Here is a 22,480-nt window from a genome sequence, read left to right on the forward strand (position 1 = left end):
GCACCTGACTGCTGTTTATACTCAAATGCATCCTACATTTCACATATGGAAGAGTCAAAGGGTTCCAAACTCACCAGACTACTGTGCTTAAGCCTCTGAGTAACAGGAGATAAATGGTACCATGGAGGAAGAAGAGCAGATCAGGAGAGAAGACTGCAGAAGAAATCAGTAAGATTTCTCAGGTATACACTACCTCAGCCCGTTTGTATAATGTTAACTGCATAAAATTTGGATTTCCACAGGCTTTCGTTTTCTTAATCACTTTTTTCCCTACATTTTTTTTGTTTCAGTAGGATTATTATCTATTAACTTATCACTGTTTACATGTATTTTCTTTCAATTTTTTTTTCTACTGTAAACATTAAATTCTGTAGAATTTACAAATGCACTGCACACAAAGCAGAAAATTAAATACACAGCTAAATCTTGGCAAAATAAGGTAATTACTTCATTTCACTTTCTCTTAAATGCAATTGCTCATGCAGGCTCTTAATACTAGCATTTGGGTAAGAAACACCACTGAAGTACCATTTAATATTTGTTTAATTTCTATTATGCTTAAACTTCAGTGGTTCAACAAATGAAGCTAAGCCTTTCTCASTAGTTTTTAACAAGTAGGAAAAGGCAGAATATAGAATTAAACTACCTTAGCACAACCCTTTGATATTGCTACCTGAATTGTTTCCTGTTTATAAACATTAAATGTCCAATGAGAGGTTCTGATGGAAAAAAATTACTTCCATCAACTCCCCTAAAGCCAARCAAAGCCCAAAACTGCAAGCTTCAGCATCTTTCTATTGCTTTAATGGCATTGTTTGGACCTTTCTTGATCTCAGCAGTGCTGTATCCTGGTTTACAACACATCATTCCCATCATTCATTGCTGATCTTATTCATCTATCAAATGTCACTCTGTGCTTTCTCTGAAGATGTGGTTACTGGGGTGCTGCTAAGAAAACCAATATTCAGTTTTATCCTGTTAGTCATCACCCATCATCTTATGCTTAAAGTATCAGACTTATGCCAGAAGTAATGAAAAGCAGCAAACTTAATCACAGGATTAAAAATTAGCATCTGAATAAGAAAGGAACAGGCAGGCAGGTAGTTTAAGGACAGCTAAGGATTGACAGGAGCATTTTTAACAAGCTCTTCATCTGAAAAACATGTCCATGTCAGCAATACCTAATATACTAATTTTCTGTTTTCACCTAACATCCCACCAGACACCAAATGCAATAATATTATCACATTGTCTTAAATGTCTTAAGTCATATTTTTATCATATTAACTACTGCCAAGTTCTTCCTTTCCTTGGCATGCTTATCTATCCCTAAAACATTCTTTGTCTTTTGTGTTTCCCAAAGAATCCGATTACTTTGTGATTACCATTCCAGGCTAATCCCGGTTTCTCTTTGAGGATGCAAAGGAGGCTACGTTATTTCAGTTTGACTTCCACACCAAATACTCWAATTCCAGCTTGCGCTGATCAGACTTGGGTGACTAAAAAGGCTTTCTCCTTGCACATAATAAAGCAATGGTCAAATTCTCCCYGACTTTCCAGGGAAGCAGCACTGACCCTTACACTCTGCTGCTCTGTGTCGGTGGTTGCCATCTATCACCTGTGACACCATCTGTCTCTTGTTCAGACTATTGGATCTGGCTCTGCACYGCATTTGAACATGTTGCAGGATTACTTGAACTATATTTCTTTTATCCTTCTTCTAGATAACCATTATCCTTTGCTGTATTATTTTAACCGGACTACCAACATAATTAACAGTCCTCAGTCCTGTCTCAGGGTCACACTGCATACCTTTGGGGTTTTTTTCACCTTGTCCTTTTGCCCCGTTCTTCATATTGTAAAAAGTGTGATGCCACATGTTCAACAAAAAAGTCTGTGATTCAAAGTACCAGAGCTCTGGACTGGTGGCACCTCTAGAAAAAAATAAAAATAAAAAAGGAGAAGCTGTAGCTGCTGTCTCCCACAGAGATGAGGCCAGTTCAGTTCTGACCTCAGATAGCTTGAATATCTCCCAGGCATTTCAGCTTGGGCCATATGTTTTTAGGAGGAGAATTCAACCACTATGCATTAACATTTAAGCTTGTAGTGGTTTCTCACACTCAGGTACTGTTAAGGTTTCAGTTCTAACCCTCTTTCCTGACATCCCCCCCCCACCTTTCAGCATAAACAACCTCAGTTAACTATTCATGTACTTTAAGTTCCCAGTAATTTCATGCCTTGCTTTCCCCCCAATCACAAACAGGACCTGATGCACCCAAAGGATTTGCCGTTTGCCCAGTGAGCCCGTGCCAAAGGATATTTCCATTCAACAATGCTGATGCACGCCCTCCGGATGGGATTCTTCAGTGTTARACACAGCAGTGCCCGGGGAGGCCGCGTAGCTGTGGTTGTACCCTGTTTTTTCTGCTTCCCGTACTGCTGCCGTTTCCTCTGTGTGGAGCTGGCTGTGGATATTGTCGCATTGCCAGCACTACCCATCAGCTTGGCTTGCCTGGCAGCATCGATCGCAGCTTGCCAGGACAGAGCTGCTCCCGGAGTAGGGATATGCTCTGGGGCAAGCCCTGCAGCTGCATTGGCATTCATGTTGGCATGAGCTGGACGGGGACTCCCATAGTTGGAACCTGAGAAAAAAGAAAAAGCCAAAAATAAAACAGAGAAATTTGTGAAGACATTTTTTTAAACTGCAGAAGAGATAGCTAATGCTCTTAAAAAACCTTCAGTATCAGCAAACTTCAAGAGCTAAGGTTAAGGATAAGTGTAGGGTATTGTAGGTAATTTAAACTTTTCATTGTAAAGTAATACTACAATGCAATCCTTTGTCTTCAAGAGACTCCCAACAAGACTGATGGACACTGACTGTTAGAAGTGCCTCTAATCAATAGAGTCTCCAGAGGTTCACAGACAAGAAACTATCCTTCCTTATTTTTTAAACAACACATTTTGCAAGTTGGAGTGTTTGAAAGCTCAAAAGGTGAGGCTASCCCTCATCACTTTCTCACACAGACACGCAGCACAGTGCTATTTGATACATGGCAAAGGACCCAAATGAGATTCTCAAGCCCCATCATAAAAATCTTCATGTTTTTTCAAGATTATCACAAAGCAAAGTGAAATTTTAACAATAAGCTTAATTGTCTCCGCAAACAGTACATATGTATGAGCCTAAGAACAGCRTGACCAGAAGGTACAGTGAAGCAGAAACCAGCACACAAAGGCAAGGCTCATGGCTTTTGTGCTCTGTATGTTCCTGTGCAGATTGTAAAGGCCAGCCAACATATATTGGAACCAATTCCTAATCCTGAACAACTAATTTTAAGATAGAYGAACCACTGAATCAATGCCAAAACTTACTTTAAAAACATGAATTAATGCGAATGCTAAAACCTAGCAGTCCCAACTTTGCACCTTATTGAGTAAGGAAGTATATATGTTTGCCCAATCATAATAATGGAATATACACATCAGGTGATATGTGGCTGATAACGAGAAGGTCTTAGAAGCACAAAGAAGAAATTCATTCTTTCAAGCTACTGCACTTGTTCTATTGTTTCATTAAAGACAGCTAGATCACTTGTGCCTCTTCAATGAGGCTCTTTCAGTGACTCAAACTAAAACCTCAATTACTTCAAGAGGAGCAGATTTTGAAACTTCAAAACAGATTCTTWCACTCTTTGGACTATATTTCGGCTGAGCTCTGCAAGAACTTGTCAAAGATCAACTGGATTTTACCCCAGACACTTTACAGAAGAAAACATAAGTCCTGTTTAAAAAGTGCAACACAGAATCTACACAAAGTCGCAGCAACAAACTTTGATTAAGAAGGCCTTGTCAAGGTATGTCCTGTATTGTAATTAAGAGACTACTTCTATTTGTCGTGGACCTGTGAGTCAGCCTGTGGCCCCTAAGCTGAGGTAAAAGGAGGCCTGAGGGGTCTATAGGTCTTATTCCTCCCCAGTTCAGCTTCAAAACCCTGCCCACTCCTGAGAATGGAGTTTCCATTTGCATCRGAGCAGCAGACCACACTTTACAAAAGGTGCGCACACAAGGGCCAGAGAGTAGAAAACCACTAAATGAGTTAGATCACCTATTTCAAAGCAAGCTCAAAGCCCACTGTTGACTGTATTTCACTTTAAATTAGCGTAGAAATATGGTGTTACTAAATAGGACAGATGGGCTCCTGTAGACTATCAGACAAAGCAAACAGAAGACCACTTGTAACACTGTTTCATTTACAATATCAGAAGAAAGACATTTAAAACCAGAGAACTGGCAAGCCTTCCTTGAATGGAAATAATTACTCAAGATGTGTATTTCATAGCTGGATGTGCAGTGCCGAGGTATCACTGCACTGACTGCACTACAAATGAATTAAAGCAAGTAGAATAAATACAATTACACTGACACACAAAGTGCAACAGGATATGCCTCTACCTAGAAAGCATTCAAGATTTGTAAATTCATCTCACTGAATCRCAGGGAAGGACATGAGAGAGTCAGATGTTATTTTATGTCAGGCATTGCCATAAAATTTTCAGGCTGTTGCAGTCTCATAGCAGGGAAATCTAGAGCTCGTCTCTGCTCACTGAAAAACCTCCTAGCTGCAAACCAGCCAAAGGAAACTGATGAGTAATATGACTCTGATATGTGAAAGGGAAAGCTGAAAGAAACAAGAAATGGGAAGTGGTTAATTCACATCCCTCAGATTTTGAAAATGAAGAAAAGGAGCTTTCAGAATCATACAGGCTAAGCAGATTTCCTCGATGAAGCAGGCAATCAAGTGGCAGACAAACTTAGTTTTCTAAGGCTAAGCAAATTGTACACAGCACTACTCATGGGATACATATTTATTTTCAGACTAGTTCCAGATGCAGTTTCTCTTTAGCATCTATTTGACCTCCCTAGTCTGAGGCATGCTGGAAAAGAAAAATAAATGGAAAATTACCTTAATTATTCTCCCACTCCAGCTCTTCTTTAATACTGACCCATTAGAGTGGATAAGAAAGATGTTTGTTTTCCAGTGAAAGCAAACTTGCTGATCCCTCTCCACAGTGTTCTTATCATGCTGACTAGGCCATGTGGTCCTGTAAATTAACAGCTGCTGCATCTTAATGAAGACTTTTCTGCAATTTGGGAATGTGTCAGGTATCTTCATTATTATTTCTTATTAGTTAGGTTCCACATGAGGATCCAAGTCTATGCATTTTGACTTTGATGTGCCAACAAAGTCAAGGATCCAACTTTTGGTGGTTGCATTGGTTTTGCTTCTAATATGATCAGCACTCCCATAACAAAGTGCTTTGTCTCTACTGACTCATCGTTTGAAATTAATGACAGATTTATATTAACAAATTTTACAAATATTGATTTCTGATAAGGATCTGTCTGTTTTATGAAGCTCAGAAGCTGCAGACACTATCTGTACTGAATGACTAATGGCAGTGATAAATGACTTATTCTAGAGGTAGTTTATAGAAACAGCTTGAATAAAAGAGTGAAGCWCCCACAGCTTCACAGAAACTACAGTCCAGAACAGAGCAAAATGTTTTCAAWGGCAGCAGAGCCAAAGCTTCAGGGAGAATGAAATTCTACCCTGTAATCTAAATGCTTAGGTGTAATTCCTGAGAACTAAGGAGAACACAGTTTGTATTGAACTTGTGGGGCACCATGCAGAAATTTCACCTACAGCACTCATTTCTTCCCCACCACAAAACTTTGCGGCAGCCTGAGAGCTGCAGTTACTGGAGTGGGGATTTTTCTTTTTGCAGTGTAGCAGTAAAGTACTTCACTCAATTTCCCCACTACAAATAAAGTTTCACGCTACCACTATACCATTATTAAGCTGGATGTTGACCAGAACTAGGAAATGGAGATTGAGCCCCCACCCAAATGCAATGACTCACTAAGCACTGATCCACAGCATCATCACTCTGCTAATCCCCACCACCYTTCAGCCAGAATTTCTATTGCTGACTATGTCCAACTGGTGCACAAAATTCTGCTTTCCCAACTTCTTCTATGCTACAGATCATGAATTTAGGTATCTGAATATAATTAAACAGAGAAGTCCATGTAAGTGAGCAAGTTTGATTACAAAGTCCTTGGAAGAGACTTTCACTTCCCAAAATAATGCAGATTAGAAGAACTAAAAAARATGCTAAAAGAACAGAAACACACATCTCAAAAATCAAAGTTAAGTCACAAAAGGAGTACGTAAGGTTGCTCTACAGCACAAAATGAACCACGATGCACAAAGTACCTGACGTTGTAAGCTTACAGCTAAACCACYAAACCATCATTACCAAAATCACTATTAAATTATACACTGATGACCATTAACAGCTTTATAAGTGGTATTTGCATTTTAATACCATCTGTCATGCCACTTATCTCAAAAAAAAAAATGATCATTAAAAAAACCAGCTATGAGGTGACCATTTGATACAAGATGTGGGCAAGTTAACAACACAATGGAATCACAACTTCTGTGTTTTTTTGAACTTCACCTAGTTACCCATGTATTTATTTTAGAGAAATTTGTATTTAGATTAATTATTTCAATAAAAATAGACTTATCATGATGTGGAGTGTCATGATTCTTTTTTCTCCATCACTTTAAAAACAGTAGAATCCTGAAATTTCACACCTGGAAACTGCTGCACATCTGTGTTTTTCCCCAAAGCAGAGGAGAGCTGAGCACAGTGAAAGATGAGACTGGTTAACTCAATGTCTTAACTGCTCTCAGAATGAAAAAAAAAACAGAAAGTAGGAAACTGGTCACATTACTAAGATCACGTGTGAGACCAATTAAAGCACAKAGAAAAAATGTTATAAAATATTAAAGTGAGAGATGTCAAAACCAGAGGCATGAAGAGGAACACACAACAAAAGAGTCAGTGTATGAGATCATCAGTTAATGAGGAACAATGTGGAAAACATTGATCCATTAACCAATGGAAAAAGGAGAGCATCTGATATATATATAAAAAGGAGAACATCTGATATATCTGGTTGAATAAAAGGACTAAGCATTACATGACTTTTTCATCAATTTTTTCTAACAAAAAAAAAAAAAAATCAGGAGCTGGTGATTAGCACAAATAGTCCCCAAACCAAAATAGAAAACATTTCCAACCGGAAAAGGGAAACAAGTACTTGGGTAATGTCCATRCTTTCAGCTACTTTGGTACTGCACTCTAGAATGTCCTAGAATATTTAAAGCACTTTCTGAAGTAACCTCAAAGCTGTTGGATGCTGGTTTTAACTCATGGAAGACAGGAGAGATCTCAGAGGATTCCAAAGGGGTAAACAGAACCTCCAGTTATACAAACAGAAGCAGAAGGAAGGAAAATTTACATACAGTTTAACTTCAGTTTAATAATAAATAAATATGGAATAAGCAAAATAAACAAACATCAGCAAATACTTGGAGGSCAAGTAGAAAAAGAGCAAAAGACATGGATCATGGATAAACTGCGAAGAAAACCATTTTCTTCCAAAACTGAGCAACAGAATTCACAAGCAAGATGGAAGCAGTAGGGTCCACGTCTCCTGACTTCTTTAATGGTTGCATGAGGTCTTGTATGATAGTTCCGTAAGAATTCTAGGGACTATGAGCAAGAAAAAAATTGTTATAACAAGCGCTATCATTGGTACACATCTAAACTGAAGGATGTGTCACACAGAGGTACCCAAGGGCCTGCCCTGGATCTGATTCTGTTCAATGTTTTGATTCTGCTCAATTAATGATCTGGATGATTAAACTGTGAATGGTGGTATTAAACAAGCAGGTAACTGTGAAGCTGGGAGGTAAAGCAAATACACTGAAGGACAGAATCTGAATTTAAAATTAACTTCATGAATTGAAGAAAAAGGCTTTAAAATAGGATGGAGTTCAGCAGGGACAAATGTATTAAGTATTTAAGCAAAGTGAATCATCTGCCCAAATTATTTTCAGAAAAGCCTTGGGGGTTTATATTGGATCCCCAACAGAACAGAAGTTGATATTGTCATCCTGCCTTCTTCCCATTAAAATAAAGTCATCACAATGTAGCATATAAACAGGGATAAAATTACTTGTTAGATTACAAGTAATCCTTCCCTTCAGCTCCCATTGGCAGGGCTTCAGCTGAAATACAGCAGGCAGGTTTGGTTTGCAAATGCCCAGACAGGCTGCTTCAGTTCAGGCTGCCCAGAAGCAAACAAAGAAACCAACCAAASGCCTAAAAACAGGAGCCATGAGGAGCAAAATCACAGAGATGGGAATGACAGAACTCAGACTGGGGATGTCAGGGGGAGGATGGTATGATAACAATCCTCAAGTATGTGTATATATATCTGGGGTTAACATGTATTTCTAGACATATCTGTATGCATTTCAAAGAACAGAAAGGCAATATTTACCCATCAAACTCACAGACAATAAGCAATAGGTTCTGCAGTAAGAAAAATTCAGAATATACCTCCCACACTCTCAAGTCTCTTAGACCAGGCCAGTAAAAAACCTCTATCTGTAACCACATACCCGAGGCAAGATTTCTAGTGAGTAGTAGTTTCTTTTGTTAGTTTAAAGCAATGAAGAATGAAGAAAAGCCTTTGCACAGAAAGATTATGTATTTATTTCATCAGTTAATCCATCAAATGAGATCTCTCTGAGTAAACCCYACTCCACTCCAACCTTTAGATAATCACAGCCACATCAGCACTTGTAGGGTTCCTATTTCCATGAGAGTTTATCACTCTGCACTGGGGGGAAGGTGCAGATCCTCAGGACCATCGACCTGGAACTCTTCCTTTGGTTTAAAAACCTCACTTTGCAAATATTATAAGCATCTCAGGTCAACAACCAGCCACACACACAGTTTAAAATCTTGACACAAAAGAAACTCACTTATTTGTATGAGAAAAGAGTGCTTTTTCCAGCAATTTTTTTTGTAACTTTTCAGTTGGCACGCCTGGAAATTACCTGTAGTGAATGCAAAGCTGCACACATCTAAAACGCTTTGTCTGAAGCATGGTTTAGATATTCTCCCTTATTAGCATGATTTGGATATTCTCCTTTATTAGCCGTTTTTTAAAATGTGACAAGACATTAATCCTGACATTYCACAGCTAAAGCGACACTAGGTTTTTTTTCCCCAAACAGAGGATTTTGCTGAAGACATTTTATAAGTAGAGATAGGAATTATAATGAAAGCTGGATTGTAACTTGAAATTGGGCTTTTTCTGTAACAAACTTTATAACAGGCACACACTTTTAAACATCACATCAGGCTAAGACTCAGTGTGTAATTTTTAGTCTAGGTAAGAGAGTTAAATATTTTCTGTAATTTGCTTGTGGGTTTCAGAACACACACATACACAGAAAATACATGATTTAAAACACTTTGCTTGCCATAGTTGAGACAAAATATTTTTTTAAAAAAAGTAGAAAAATCATTTTCAAGATCTATGCTTCGTTTGAAATGAGATCTTGGTTTCCCTTTATTTCCCTCCTCAAAAAATAATGAGGGTTTTTCTGTATGTCATTAACAGAAGATGCAATGAGCTSCTAGCAATGTGAAATAAAGTCAATTTCAATGAAGAGCACAAAGTGCACAAGCTCCTCTCACTTCCAATATCAAACATCTCCAAGTTAAAAAKTGATGTTTGAAAATTAACTACTGACACTGCAAATTATTCTAACTGTTTAGATTTTGAATTTTCTGAGAAAGATTCTACATTGGTAGAACATTCAGCACAATGGATTCCTGGCTCATGAATAAGATGCAAGACTACAAGCAACAATAATTCCCCAGACAATATATTCCCTACAAATAAAGTATGGAACAACTCTTCCTTAAAATCACCACATAAATAGGTCTCTCCATGCAAAAATCCAGTATTTCAGAGTACATTGCAAACTCGTTGCTTCCTAAGAAGATCATTCTTCTATGTGCAAAAATCTTGGAYGTACAAGAGATCCAGACAGTGAAATGCAAATTTCTAGGATTCACCTTATTTTTCTGTTTGAAAATGCTGCGGTTTTCATTGAACACAGTTCAGGTGTTTAGGATGGTTTGGGCTTTTTGAGTTTTCTTGCTTTGTGCCTTTTTTTTCTTCCTTTTTTGAGGGTGGGGAAAAAGGAAGGGGCAATGTTTCTGTTGCACTGTAGGCTTTTTAAAATAAAAGACACAGTATCTTGTGGTAAAACCAAATTMTATTCCTATTTACTGATAAATTTGGGGTTTAAAGCAACATTCTGTTCTGCCTCCTTCACCAAAGAGGCATCTCGCCAAACCTTGGCCAGAAGAATCCAGAAAGCTCAAAGTTTGAAAATTCTCAGTGACACAAATCCATACAGCTCTGCATTTTTCTCTTCTGTAACTATGGATTCAAGAGAACCAGGCTGGGAGGTTTGGGGTTTCTTTTTACAGAGGAGGAAAGCATGAATCCTACTAAACAATGATCCCCAAAACAAGTGTCTAACATTAAAAGTTTGATAATTAATTAGAAGTCAATTCAACTGGATTACAAAYTCTATTAGGAGATAAATTTATTAGGGCAAGGAGATTTAAGAGGGCAACTTCTTTCAAAACACTTGCATTTTTTTCTCTTGTGACTTTCAAGCTGCAAGAAAGCACAGAGAAACTCACAAGCATYTTTCTTTTCTTGAGATGAGTTTCTGGTGGCACCAGAAATCAAGCCTGGGAACTCCTTACTTCAAGCATAGCTCAGTGAAACATTCATAAAACTCAAAAAAAGCACCAGAGGACTACTGACATAAACAACATTTTTACTAATAGCAGTATTTTTCTCTCAAATTAGCCTGAGAGAACCCAATTATCCCTGTGTTTGAAGGAGCAGCGAGCAAAGGCTTTTACAGAAACCCACAGTTCTCCTGGGATAACACCATCTCCAGCAGAACACAGAGCACAAGAGCAATTCCAACCCCAAAGGGCAAGTAAAGAAGAAACCAAAGTTCCTCACTTGAGGCAGCTACAGATGCATGTCTCATGGGCTGTTGCTTTGATACATCTTTTTACAGGAGGGTACTTATTTTTAAGGCACCTGTCAGCACAAAACCTTTGCAGTAACATGCACACACATCGTGTGAGCTTCTTGGAGGAACACCAGGCTTCCTGGGCAAATTCCAAGCACAGATCCTCAAATGGAGACACCAACAGAGCTTTCTGGTTTAAATGTAATTTTTCCCACCATACGTCTAAATTATTGTCACCCCCATTACAGATCCTGGGTGCAAGCACATCTTTGCTAAGATTTCCTAGACTGCAGTAAAATTGCTCTGGAGATTAACTGTAATTCAATAAATTGGATTCTTCTGACAAACCTGTCATCTTACATGCTTGTCATTTTCCTATTGGTGAACGATTACTCTTCACTCAGTGAATAATCTAAATATAACTTCTTTACAGAAATTAAGCTCTTACACTTCAAAAATAATCTTCACTGTATTAGATGGTCTCCAGATTCCTTGTCTGAGAATGCAGAGTGTGGGATAGAAACCAATACACCAACCTGTTAATTAATTTGATTTGCCTCACCCTACCCAAACCACTTTTTAAAAAAGGATCTTGTCTAAACCCTCTCTAGTCAGTGCAGAGAATCACTTCTTCCACCCTTAGAACAGATTTCTGAAATGCAAGTGAAAGCAGCTGTTCAAAGCCAATCTCTTACTGTACAGAAGTAATCTAAAACATAAGTTTAATTGCACAACAAATTTAAATGGATTAAATGAGATTAAATGACTCACAATTATTCATGGGGAGCACATGTGTGGACATGTGCTCATGCACAAGGTAGAGAGCAACTCTGCAGCTGCTTTTAGCCCAATTCTGTAGCTGCTTTTGGCCCTAAGCATGTGACACACTTTGGAAAATATGTACAAGTGGATGATATCTAAATAATTCAAAGACTGCGATTTCAATAGTCTTTATCCTAGAAAAATCAATCACAGTTCTTCCACAACTCATAGTATTCTCAGTCCAGAAATAGCAGTCTGTTCCCATTTAAAGCAGATGATGGCTAAAAAGCACAAAGGGATCTCTATATAGGTCTGTATCTGAAGTACAGACAATAGACATTTCGATACAGACACACACGAACCAACACAAAAAGAAATCAAACTCTTGCATCCAGATCTAAATGGAGATGAGACCTGACAAACAATAGACAGTGGCAATTCTCACAGGCTGAGGGCTTTTTCCTCCTCTTGCTGTTTATGGAGTCAGTGCTCAGCTGCACAAATCCAGACAGCAGCAGAGTTTGTTGAAAGAGCTTAGTAAGTGTAGAAAAGGAGAGYGTGTATCTAAACTTCCTACACAAGCCATAAGTACTCTCTGCCAGCCCTCCTTCCCAGTGGCCATACCCGCACCAGGAAGCCATTAATCCACATTATGACACAATAACTTAGACTGAAAGGGACCTCTGAAGGCCATCTGGTCCAYATCCTCTTCCTTTTTAGCCCCTTCATTCAAAGTGGTCAAATTTCATCAACCTCTTGGGCTATCCAGCACCACACTTTGCACCATTACTGTTATCTCCAAGTCTGTGTAGGGTTGTAAGAACTCACCATTGTAGGCACCCAAATCAAAGACTCATTCAGGTACTGAGMATACAATTTAAGAAATTTAAGATAAAAACACATGTCAATATAGGTCTCTAATTTCCAGAGGYACCTCCTACATTATCCTCAGTGAAAACCAGGCATTAGCACACATGCAAAACAGCCGCTTAAAAACTGTTTGCTGCTTTCCAGAAAGGCAAAAACTTATTTTAAGCTGCATTTACCTAATTTAAGATTATGCATGCAATATCCTAATAAATTAAAGATGCACTYTCTTCTTGAAATGTAGGCAGTTTCAAAGGAAAAGGTATTATAAGATGCTTCAAGTGTCAAAACAGACTTTGATTTCAGCTATTAATCTTAGTGTTCTAAAAACCACATGTTTCTATTTTTAAAATGGGATTTTTTTTTTCTTCCCCTGTTGCTTGGAATTATACTAACAAAACATCACCAAAAACAAGTGAAGAGGAAAGTTTTGAAACAAACTGTTCAGAAAGTTCTACCCTCAGAATTAAGTGAAAATAGAGTAGCTTGCTATTTCTCCTAATTTCAGTCATCTAGTTCATGTTACCTTATTTTTTAATATTTTTAGACAAAATAACAGTGTTCGGACAGGAGGATTCTTTATAACTTGGCATCATTAAGGTGTTAGAAAGAACATTTAAAAAAAAAAAAAGCAAAATTTGAACTGAGGAAAGAACAAAAGCTTCTTCCATTCTATTTCCTTTTATCCACAAAATCTCAAGAGGATGCTACACATATAATGTGATCTGCAAACCAAGGAAAAGAAAGCCCTTGTGAACCTCCCTTCAAACAAACCCACAGAAAATTACTAACCGCACGTATGTAAACCATGCTACATAACAAAGGAAAATAGTGGCTTGTTTAGTTTTCAAGGTGATATTAAAAGACAACTAAAAAACAAAAAACACCCAAACCCCTTCTTTTACTCAAAATAAAGGTATTACAGCATTAACAGATTTTGAGTCTTATTTTTAAGGGAAATAATTTCACTGAGTTTTTGGTACCTAAAGTAATATGTTCTATCTGCAGCATGTACACTTTTCTCTGCCATTTTTTRTCTACTGGTATCTTCTCTCTGAACRTTCCAAGTTTAAATATTAAGCATGTGTAACATGCAGATGTAAAAACAAGCACTCTTGGCTTGCTCTGCTGGTTAAGAGCATTTCCAAACTAAATAAGGCACGAAATCAGGAGATTGCAAYTGTAGCAAAGAGGAGAGCTAAGGGGGAGAGATAATAAGAGGTGGGGAAAATTAGCAAGAGACAATCTCTGTAAGCACCTGTATAAGGAAAATCAGCATCTGCTTTACATCTCAGGCAGAACACTGTAACATGTAACCCCAAAATAGTTCTTGTGTCACTGGCTGACTATACAAAGATTGTTTAGCTGCTTCTCTGACCTTTTCTACAGTGGATGCAGACAAATGTTTGAGACAGCCTCTGTAGATTCTTCTCAAGATAAAAACTCCCGTTTATATAAAAGCAGATCCATTGATCATTACTGAATTTACACAGAGCAGAGCAAAGGTGGCATGAGCAGATCCACACCAGGTTTGCAGAGCACTTGATTAGAGCTCAGCAGGCTCTGTGTTAGCATTGCCATCGAGTGAGTGCTCTGGCTGCTGCTCCAGCTCTGACTCTGTTTGCAGATCACACCAAAGATGGTGAAAGAAGCTGAGCCTTTTGTGTTCCTTTCTTAGGATGCTCTGCACTTTGCCGGATCAGCACCACAAAAGAAGCAAGAAATCTCCTATAAAACATTTACTGTGATAGCATCTGAACACTGGCCAAGAGATTCTACATTTCCACTCCTCATTNCCCAACCCACAACTTAACAAAAACATAACCAAAAATCCCCAAACATCCACCCTATTTACATGGATTAAACATCTCTTAGTACTTTGTTGTCTCTAACTACTTGACAGAATGGACCAACACACAGAATCGTGGCCCTGAATGAGTTTTAAACTGCATGCAACCCTGGAAGTCCAGGGAATGGTGGTGTACAGAACATTTCTACGGAAAACAACATGGCAGAACASGGTTCTAGAATCTGCACCTCAAAAAGAATAATAAAATAGTTTAAAGAACTGAGGAAAAGAGGTATAAGAAATGTAGARTGGGATAATATTGTCAATGAAAGACTAAAAATATCGGAACCATTTAGTATTACATAAGAGTTTTAAAAGATTGATCAGAATTTAAGAGCACAAGCACGTGAAAGGTTTTTGAGACTTTGTGACCCTTTCARCTTAAAGGAATAAACCTTATTATAGTCAATATTTGGTAGCTGTAACTAAGCAAATTCAGATGTTTAATAAGGTGTATTGGTAACAGTGAGGAGGCCTAATCACTAGAAATTTAACTGTGAAATGTCAGGGGTCACTTGTACTTTATCTCCCCAGGTCAGTTCTTAATTTTCTGATGACCTTTTCGGTGATCAAACAGTAGGATTCTGTAGAAACTGCTGGGAGAGAGTCTTCAGTCTGGCAGATGTCCTCAAAAATCTGTTATCCACAGGGAGCCCAAGGATAGTAGGAAACTCAAAGCTATGAGGATGATATTTAAAGYACACCAATTAGAAATGTCTCCATAAAAATGTATCTTTTGTAACATATTGAGGCCTTTAGTGGGATAAATGAAACATTTTCAGATGTAGACTGGGGATCCCCATTGTCATTWTTTCAAGTTATTTGCAGTACAATGGCTTAATCAGAAAAGTAGTGTTACAAAAACAGTTACATTATTTTAAGTAAATTACTCCCACTTAAATCCATACATTTCCTGAAACATTCTCTTGTTTTGAGTCATTGTATCATTACCAGGCACAGACAGTAAATGAGCATTCAAAAGCAAATGGTGAAATGATGACAGAAAACATCAGAGACAGCCCTATGYAAAGTTACAGAATAGCTTTTCATAAAGGCAAAACATATGTTTGTGATTTCTACAGAAAGATTAAACTGGAAGCCACCAATGGTAAATTCCACACTCAAAGGCTGTTATTTCCTTTTAAAAATCCCTTTACTTCCTGTTTTCAAAATTGAGTTTCAAAACTGGGTTCACAGAGTCCAATTATTTCATCAGCACCTTACGAGAAGGGCAAGTATTGCTTTGAGCTGGTCTAYCCCATGGCAGATGCCAATTTCTGTGAGGAGAATCTCTCACTGATGCTCTCCAGGAAGCTGTAATAGTCCCTTCATCCATCGCAGCTGCCGTGGCACAGCCTTTCCCCCAGGGCACAGCAGGGGCTGGGGCACTACAGAGCTGATGCAAAGAATCCCGGCCAAAGAGACCCTGAAGAGATAATAAGGTGATACATAAAGACCTTGTGTCCCTGCTTGCAGCAGTGAGAGGGAGAAATTTGAAAAGATTCATGTTCTTTGAGGTAATACAGTAGCATAAGGATATAAAGAAAGTGTGTGCACCACCCTTTATATGATGACAAAAACTTGCTCTGCCAAGACAGGTTCACCTTTTTTTCTGATATGACCAGAAGTATTACTGTCCCTCCAGGATATCTGGCTGATATCCTGGAGGGACAAGGGCTCTCCTAGCTGAAATCACAGATCCAGCACATTCCACCTAGCCTTCCAGGCTCTGGCAGGCAGAATCCCATCTGCACAAGTGCCCGAAGTTGAACAAAGTCACCAAATGCGTAAGACTAAATCAATTTCACACCCGAATTTATTTGTTTCTCTTTGAGACCCTGCTATAGACTAAGTTTTCCATGACTCAAAAAATGACACTCTCAAGACCAGGCACGCTGCATTTGCTCAACCARAAGCACAACCCACACAAACCAAAGGGTTACTGCACAGAACCTTTTCTACAGTGCTGTTACCTAACTATTAATCTTTCCTAGTGGATTTGGTACATTGCAGCCAGCTCAGCTACTCACACTCACCAGCCAGGTGGAAAAGTCTAAATTGATGGCAGGACAGTTTCTCTGATGCCGTGTCTTCTGCCACATTTGCCATCCCCCCCTGACACTGCCTGGAAAGCCCCATCTCCCTCCTGAAGCTACTTGTTTTGCATTCACAAAATTTCCCACTCCTAAACATAATCTTAGGAAAAATGAATTGTTCTCACACCAGATGGAGACAGGGACATTCCTCAAGAAGCAGCTTCCATGAATTTCCAACTGGGATTTTTCCCAAGTTAATATTTTTCTTATCATGCTTTTCTTTGCCAATTTCTTTTATTTAACAGCATTCATCCAGACAGGAAATATATGTGTATTTGCATTCACACRGGCCACCTGAAAAACAGGTGACTTAAACCTAATACAGACACAAAACCCCTTTTTTCACACCATGCTTCTGTTGTTGACAATCCAAATTAGAAATCAACACACATCMATAAGGTAGAATTCAGCTCCCTTGTTCTAGCAATCTAAAATCTGACATTGAKTCTTAGTCATCAAAGCTTTAGCTATATAGTCAAGGCTGAGTTAGGCAGCTCCAAAAAAAAGCAGCCTATCCCACCTATTTTAGGTATCTATGATGTTCTTGGACCATGGCTGCCTTCCTCTCCACTGACTACACAATAGCTCTAAAGGATTAGTTCTAACTAGACAATTTAAACACCTACAGTGAGRTTAAATAAAATCTACGCCAAATGATCAGTTTTACTATATGAAGAATGGCAATCTGAAAACATAGACCATTTCTCTCTTATTTCATACTATTCTATTTCTTTCAAAATCTTTCATAACACAGCTAGATCCTTCCAATCACAGTCACTTATTCATTCTGGTCCACTAAGCAAATTATACTTCTGCCTATATATATACACAACTGTGTAGGCACAGTGCAACTGCAGACATCTCAAAGACACGCTAATGGTTCCCAAGAGTAGATCATTTTTGCCAGCTATTTGGAAACAAAAATAAAAATGCCTCATGATACACACACTGGAAAGATGAGAGATAAAAATCAGAAATATCTGTGTATCTAGGTTGCTATTCAAGCCCTGGAGGTACCTAATGATAAGTATGTGTAGAGTTGTGAGGAAAAGAGAGGTCTAATTCCTGCTACCCAAATACGCTGTGCACTCCACACACTATCATGTGCATTCCCAGAGAGAGACCAGACAGCAGTGCCCTTTGCTATCAGATTCCCATTGGATCACAGCAGCATCTACATTCAAGAGAAACACACTTTATCTCTGCAATTTACATCCRAGAGGGAAACCACACACATCCTGACCATAAAGTATCTGGTTCAAAATTTGTATCAAGATCTGTGCACTGAGTCCTCATAAAGCTGTTTGATCATTTGTTTCCAGCTGCCCAAAACATCAGCCTCCATCCTGGCTATAAAACTGCTCATCACCAGGAGAAGATGGCACTCAGARAGAAGAGAATCCTCTTTACTTATTAATATACAGCACTCATTACTGAAGTTAAGACTACTCAGAATAATTGGTATTAGTGCTGCAGGCAGATGAYTCAGCCTGGCCTGGGTAACCAAACAGAACATGGAAAACTACTGGCTATGACATGAGAAATTGCCAGAAGTGATAACAAAGTGAGAAGCTGACAAGAGTTACAGGTGGCACTGTGAGAAATGGCCAGTTTCCACACATGGTTACAGGAAAGTTGGGTCAGGGAGGAATAAACTTCACAGTTAGTTGGGGGAAGTATTGGAGTCCTAGAGGGGAATATCACAGGGAAAACAGTGCCCAGGTAACTCTGTTAGGATTGTGAAACAAGGCCGGGATTACTGAAAAACAGTACCAGAAACACCAGATTTGGGTATGGAGGTAGAAAAGCAGGTACAGTGCAGAAAAAAAATTCCAACAACTAGTGTTGGTTGTCTATTCTGGAGAACACTGGAGTGAGAAGAGAGACACAGAGGCAGAAAAGAAGCAAGTCAGCAGCCTTGGAAAGGCATRATGCAAATCATGGCACAACAGTTATACAGGGGTAGCCATCAAGAGCCCTGCCCTTGATCACCACAGCTAGACCAGGACAAAAACCCCAACCTGTTGTTCTAACTGTATCACAAGACTCAAATCTGCTTGTGCACTCAGGAGGACCTGGGCAGGGGCTGCTCTCCCTGATTTGCACCCAGACACACGGATCAAACATCCCAGTATYGCTGTCTCTGTTACAGGCTTGATGGCATCAGCAACAAATACCATTTCATAACATGGATCTTATTAAAATTAAATGCCTCATTAATTTCTTTGCATGTACCTCCTAGGGTAATATCTTCACATAAGCACACACAACGGGCTGAAGAAAAAGAAAATTCATTTTCYGAGCCTATTGACCTGGCACATTGGGAAGATGAAGAGAGGATTCAATACTGGAAGRTGCTCGTATTACAGGGATCATGACCATGTAAATATATAAGAGAAGAAGTAAATCACTTCAGAGAACATATTTCTTTCTCAACCTTCCAAAAGGAAAGAAATATAGCTTTTTGTGGAGGTATGAGACTTCTGAAAGTMTACATCCTAACACAAAAATAAATTTGGATGCAGTCTGATCCTCTAAAGGTCCATACTCCAGTCTTTACATTAATCTCCCAAACAGTCTGTCAGATCTTTGTTCAGCAGGTAGCTGCAGAATCGGGTTTACATACTTTCCACTGCTGTTATTAGAACAACCAGCTACATAAACTAGAGGTTTAAATCCTAAGAYGACAAGTGGGGCTTTCCATCTTCTGCAGGAATTCTATCTTTAAATAGTATTCTAAAATAGTATTCTGACACTGGTGAATTTTATTACTCGTCTCCCTATGCCAATGTATTAAGCCATATGGATAAGCTTACATCACATTCTTTTTGAAGTATCAAACACCACTGATTTTATGCTAAAAGAATAAATTTTCTTCCCTCTGATATTTGTAGAATTGACTCCATATAGGGCTTTCCCATCCATATTTTTCATAAATAATGAGTGCTCTGGCCCTACAGCATGCATACCAAAATCCTTAGCAATATCCAGTCAGACCTAGTTCTGCTTTCTGTGCACTGATGTAAATCTCAAGAATGCATACCCCAAAATAAAAGGAAAAAACGTGTTCTGGTGAAATAAGAGCACATTCAAAGCAAGATAACAGCAAAGCTCTCAATAAGAATGCAAAGTAMTGGAAAAATAAAGAACTGCTGACCCATATGTACTTATTAAGATACAAGGCTTGCCTTGAAACAGCAGGATGCATGTTCCAGGCAAATGCATATCTATCTACAGAAATACTCCAGGTTGTGTAAACCACATTGCAAATTAAAAGCACTTAAGAAGATGTCTAAGCTGAACGTTTCATAGAAAGTAGCAGAAGTTGCATTATCAGCATTAAAAACTTCCTGCAGTGTTTTGTTGAATTATTCATACTTCAAGATGTGATCCTTTTTTAAACACTTTGCATTTGACCATGTGCCATGATACTTTCCCAGGGATTCTGCCAAGCACCTGTAAAGCCCCATGCTCAATTTTTCTGATGTTTGATAACTTAATTTCTAACATTTCTTTTTAAAACACTTTGGTTGTCTTTAAGAACTGCCAGTAGCAAGCATGTCTTGTTAGTTTTTGACTGATTTTCTGGCATGCATAACAGCTTTTATCACTGCATGCAAGCTGGGACACAATTTTTCATTTCTTATGGTCTTTCTTAACACCCTTTGCCTTAAAGCAGAGAAAAGCCTTCAAGTCATGTTCATCTTCATCTTTCACACTCGGCTTTTATTTCTGACTTTTTCCATAATGGTTGAAAATACATTCTTGGAGATACTCTGTGCCAGCCATCGCTGTGTCATTGCACTTGCATTCAAATCCAAAACTAAAATTTAACTATTAAATCTTTTGCTCATAATTTAAATCCAGAAAAACTAAAATAAGGATTTTTTTAGCATATTGCCTCAATTTCCTAATTTCTGATTTAAGCCATAAGCTTTGTTACATTAAACAAATAGCAAATAACTCTGAAAGAAAACTGTGGAGAAATTTTTTTGAGAACTCAGCAGTGTGTACTGCTACATGCAGGACCAGCACATCCCCAACACCTGCTAACAAACATTTCACACTCACAGAATTTGTGCAATTGAGCCAAAGCCAGTGAGAATCTGCCAGGCAAGATACTGGAGTTCTACCACTCAAGCAATTTCCTGATTCATGAATTCAACTTTGACACAGCCAGCACTAAACACAACGGATGTCTGCAAATCTCAGGCTTTTCACTTAAAATTTTCACTTAGGTGAAAGTGATGTAAAAATTTCATGTAATCCACTCCTAGCTATTGCTCCTGAATACAGTCATACTAAAGTTCCATTAAACCCACAATTAAACCTGATCACTTTCAATTTTCACCCCATAAATGCCTTTTACTTCCCTCTGAAGACACCAATTTGAATTTAAATTACACCTGAAAACACTCTGTGCATCTACACAATTTATAATAGGCAATAATAACAGGCAATATACAATTTATAAGAGCAATAATAAGCAATTTAATTATCATATGGGAATTTCAGCACACAGGTGAGGYTTTCCTCCCTACACAGAAGTCTGTTCATAACTCCAGAGAGCAATGCATGCTATGGATTTCCTGTTTTCTTAATGACCTTTGSGTTTATCTGACTTCATTTGCTGATTTCGCTGTCAATATGTTAAATTTGTCCCAAGGAAATCAGACCCCTTTGTATTAATTCAAATGTCTAATATTTACACGTAGGGTCTGCATGGAAAATGTTCTTTCGGGAACTATTTGGAGCCTACAAGACAGAAAACTAGTGAAGTTTGGCATTACAGATCAGTCTTAACTTCTGACTTCCTGATATTTTTCAATCTGCATCAGAATGCAGGTTCAACATCAATCCTCTATGCAGTATATTTAGGTGCAATAATTCATTTTCCCCTCAGTCTTCAACAAATAGCAATTTTAATTCCTGAACTCACACAGATCCCATTTGCTTCTCGCACAGTTCACTGTTGCATTCCTATAGCCAAAATTCAGGGACTCTATTACTAATGGCCATATGGCACAAGCTACAGTCTCAAAAATTATTTTTGACAATAATACRTGAAGCAGAATATAACCAGTACGTAACACAGCTGAGCTGACTGGCAAGCAAAGAGACAAGTACTCTTTTTTCCTATATAAAACATTATTTCATCTGAGCAAAAGCATCAGAAGACTATCTGATGTATCAATAATAATTATTAAATTTCAAAAATAACGTAACAAACTTTAAAACTGAGGCATCTTAAGAAGTCTTACATCTAGCCAGCCATATTGGAGAATGGAAGCCTTTTTTTCTCCTTTGGAATAATGAATCTGAAATCTGATCAGTAACATGAATTCATTCCTACAATGCCTTTAGGAAGAAATCTTGAGTTAATTACTCAATTAGAGCATATTTACTCTGTAATTATAATGTCATGTTCAGTCATATTTAATTGTTTTTTCCAAAATACCCGAAGGCAACTATACACATAGTGGGTTAAAAACCTGAAAAAATTTAGATATCATTACAATACCATTTAGAGAAGCATATTTTAAACATATGACAGAATATTCTTTAAGGTTAGGTGGCTCTCAGACAATATTTTCTTTGCAACAATTCATTATTTAGGTTTATGTACAAAACCCAAAAAGAGTTTCTGTGAAACGGGCCAGATTTTTTTTATTATTGTGTCTGGTTTGAAAACCACTCMGTTCCCAGTCACCCTTAATAATAATGACTTCATTTTAATCTTCTGTCTTTTACCGAAGAAGCAAATTTTCCCTCCCTCCTAAATTTTTTGAGGTGAGACTTGAGGATTTCTTTTCTTTCTTGACAGATGCCAGGTTCTTTTGTTTTGGTTTTTTTTTTCTTCCCATGGACAAGGCTTTAACTGGTACTCTGCTAATTCCTCCCAGCTGT

General features: G+C 38.2%; 1 protein-coding gene across 1 annotated transcript in view; it reads right to left on the reverse strand.

The window, feature by feature from the left end:
* Positions 1–22,480, reverse strand: part of CACNA1C (calcium voltage-gated channel subunit alpha1 C) — a 413,981-nt gene that overhangs the window by 384,082 nt on the left and 7,419 nt on the right. The window contains exon 2 of the mRNA XM_057390048.1: positions 2,319–2,642. Coding sequence (XP_057246031.1) covers positions 2,319–2,642 — 324 coding nt within the window. The remainder of the gene's footprint in view (positions 1–2,318; positions 2,643–22,480) is intronic.

The sequence above is a fragment of the Malurus melanocephalus genome, unplaced genomic scaffold (assembly GCF_030028575.1).
Source record: "Malurus melanocephalus ecotype Western Australia unplaced genomic scaffold, MMel_1.1 scaffold_22, whole genome shotgun sequence".
NCBI classification, from domain to species: Eukaryota; Metazoa; Chordata; class Aves; order Passeriformes; family Maluridae; genus Malurus; species Malurus melanocephalus.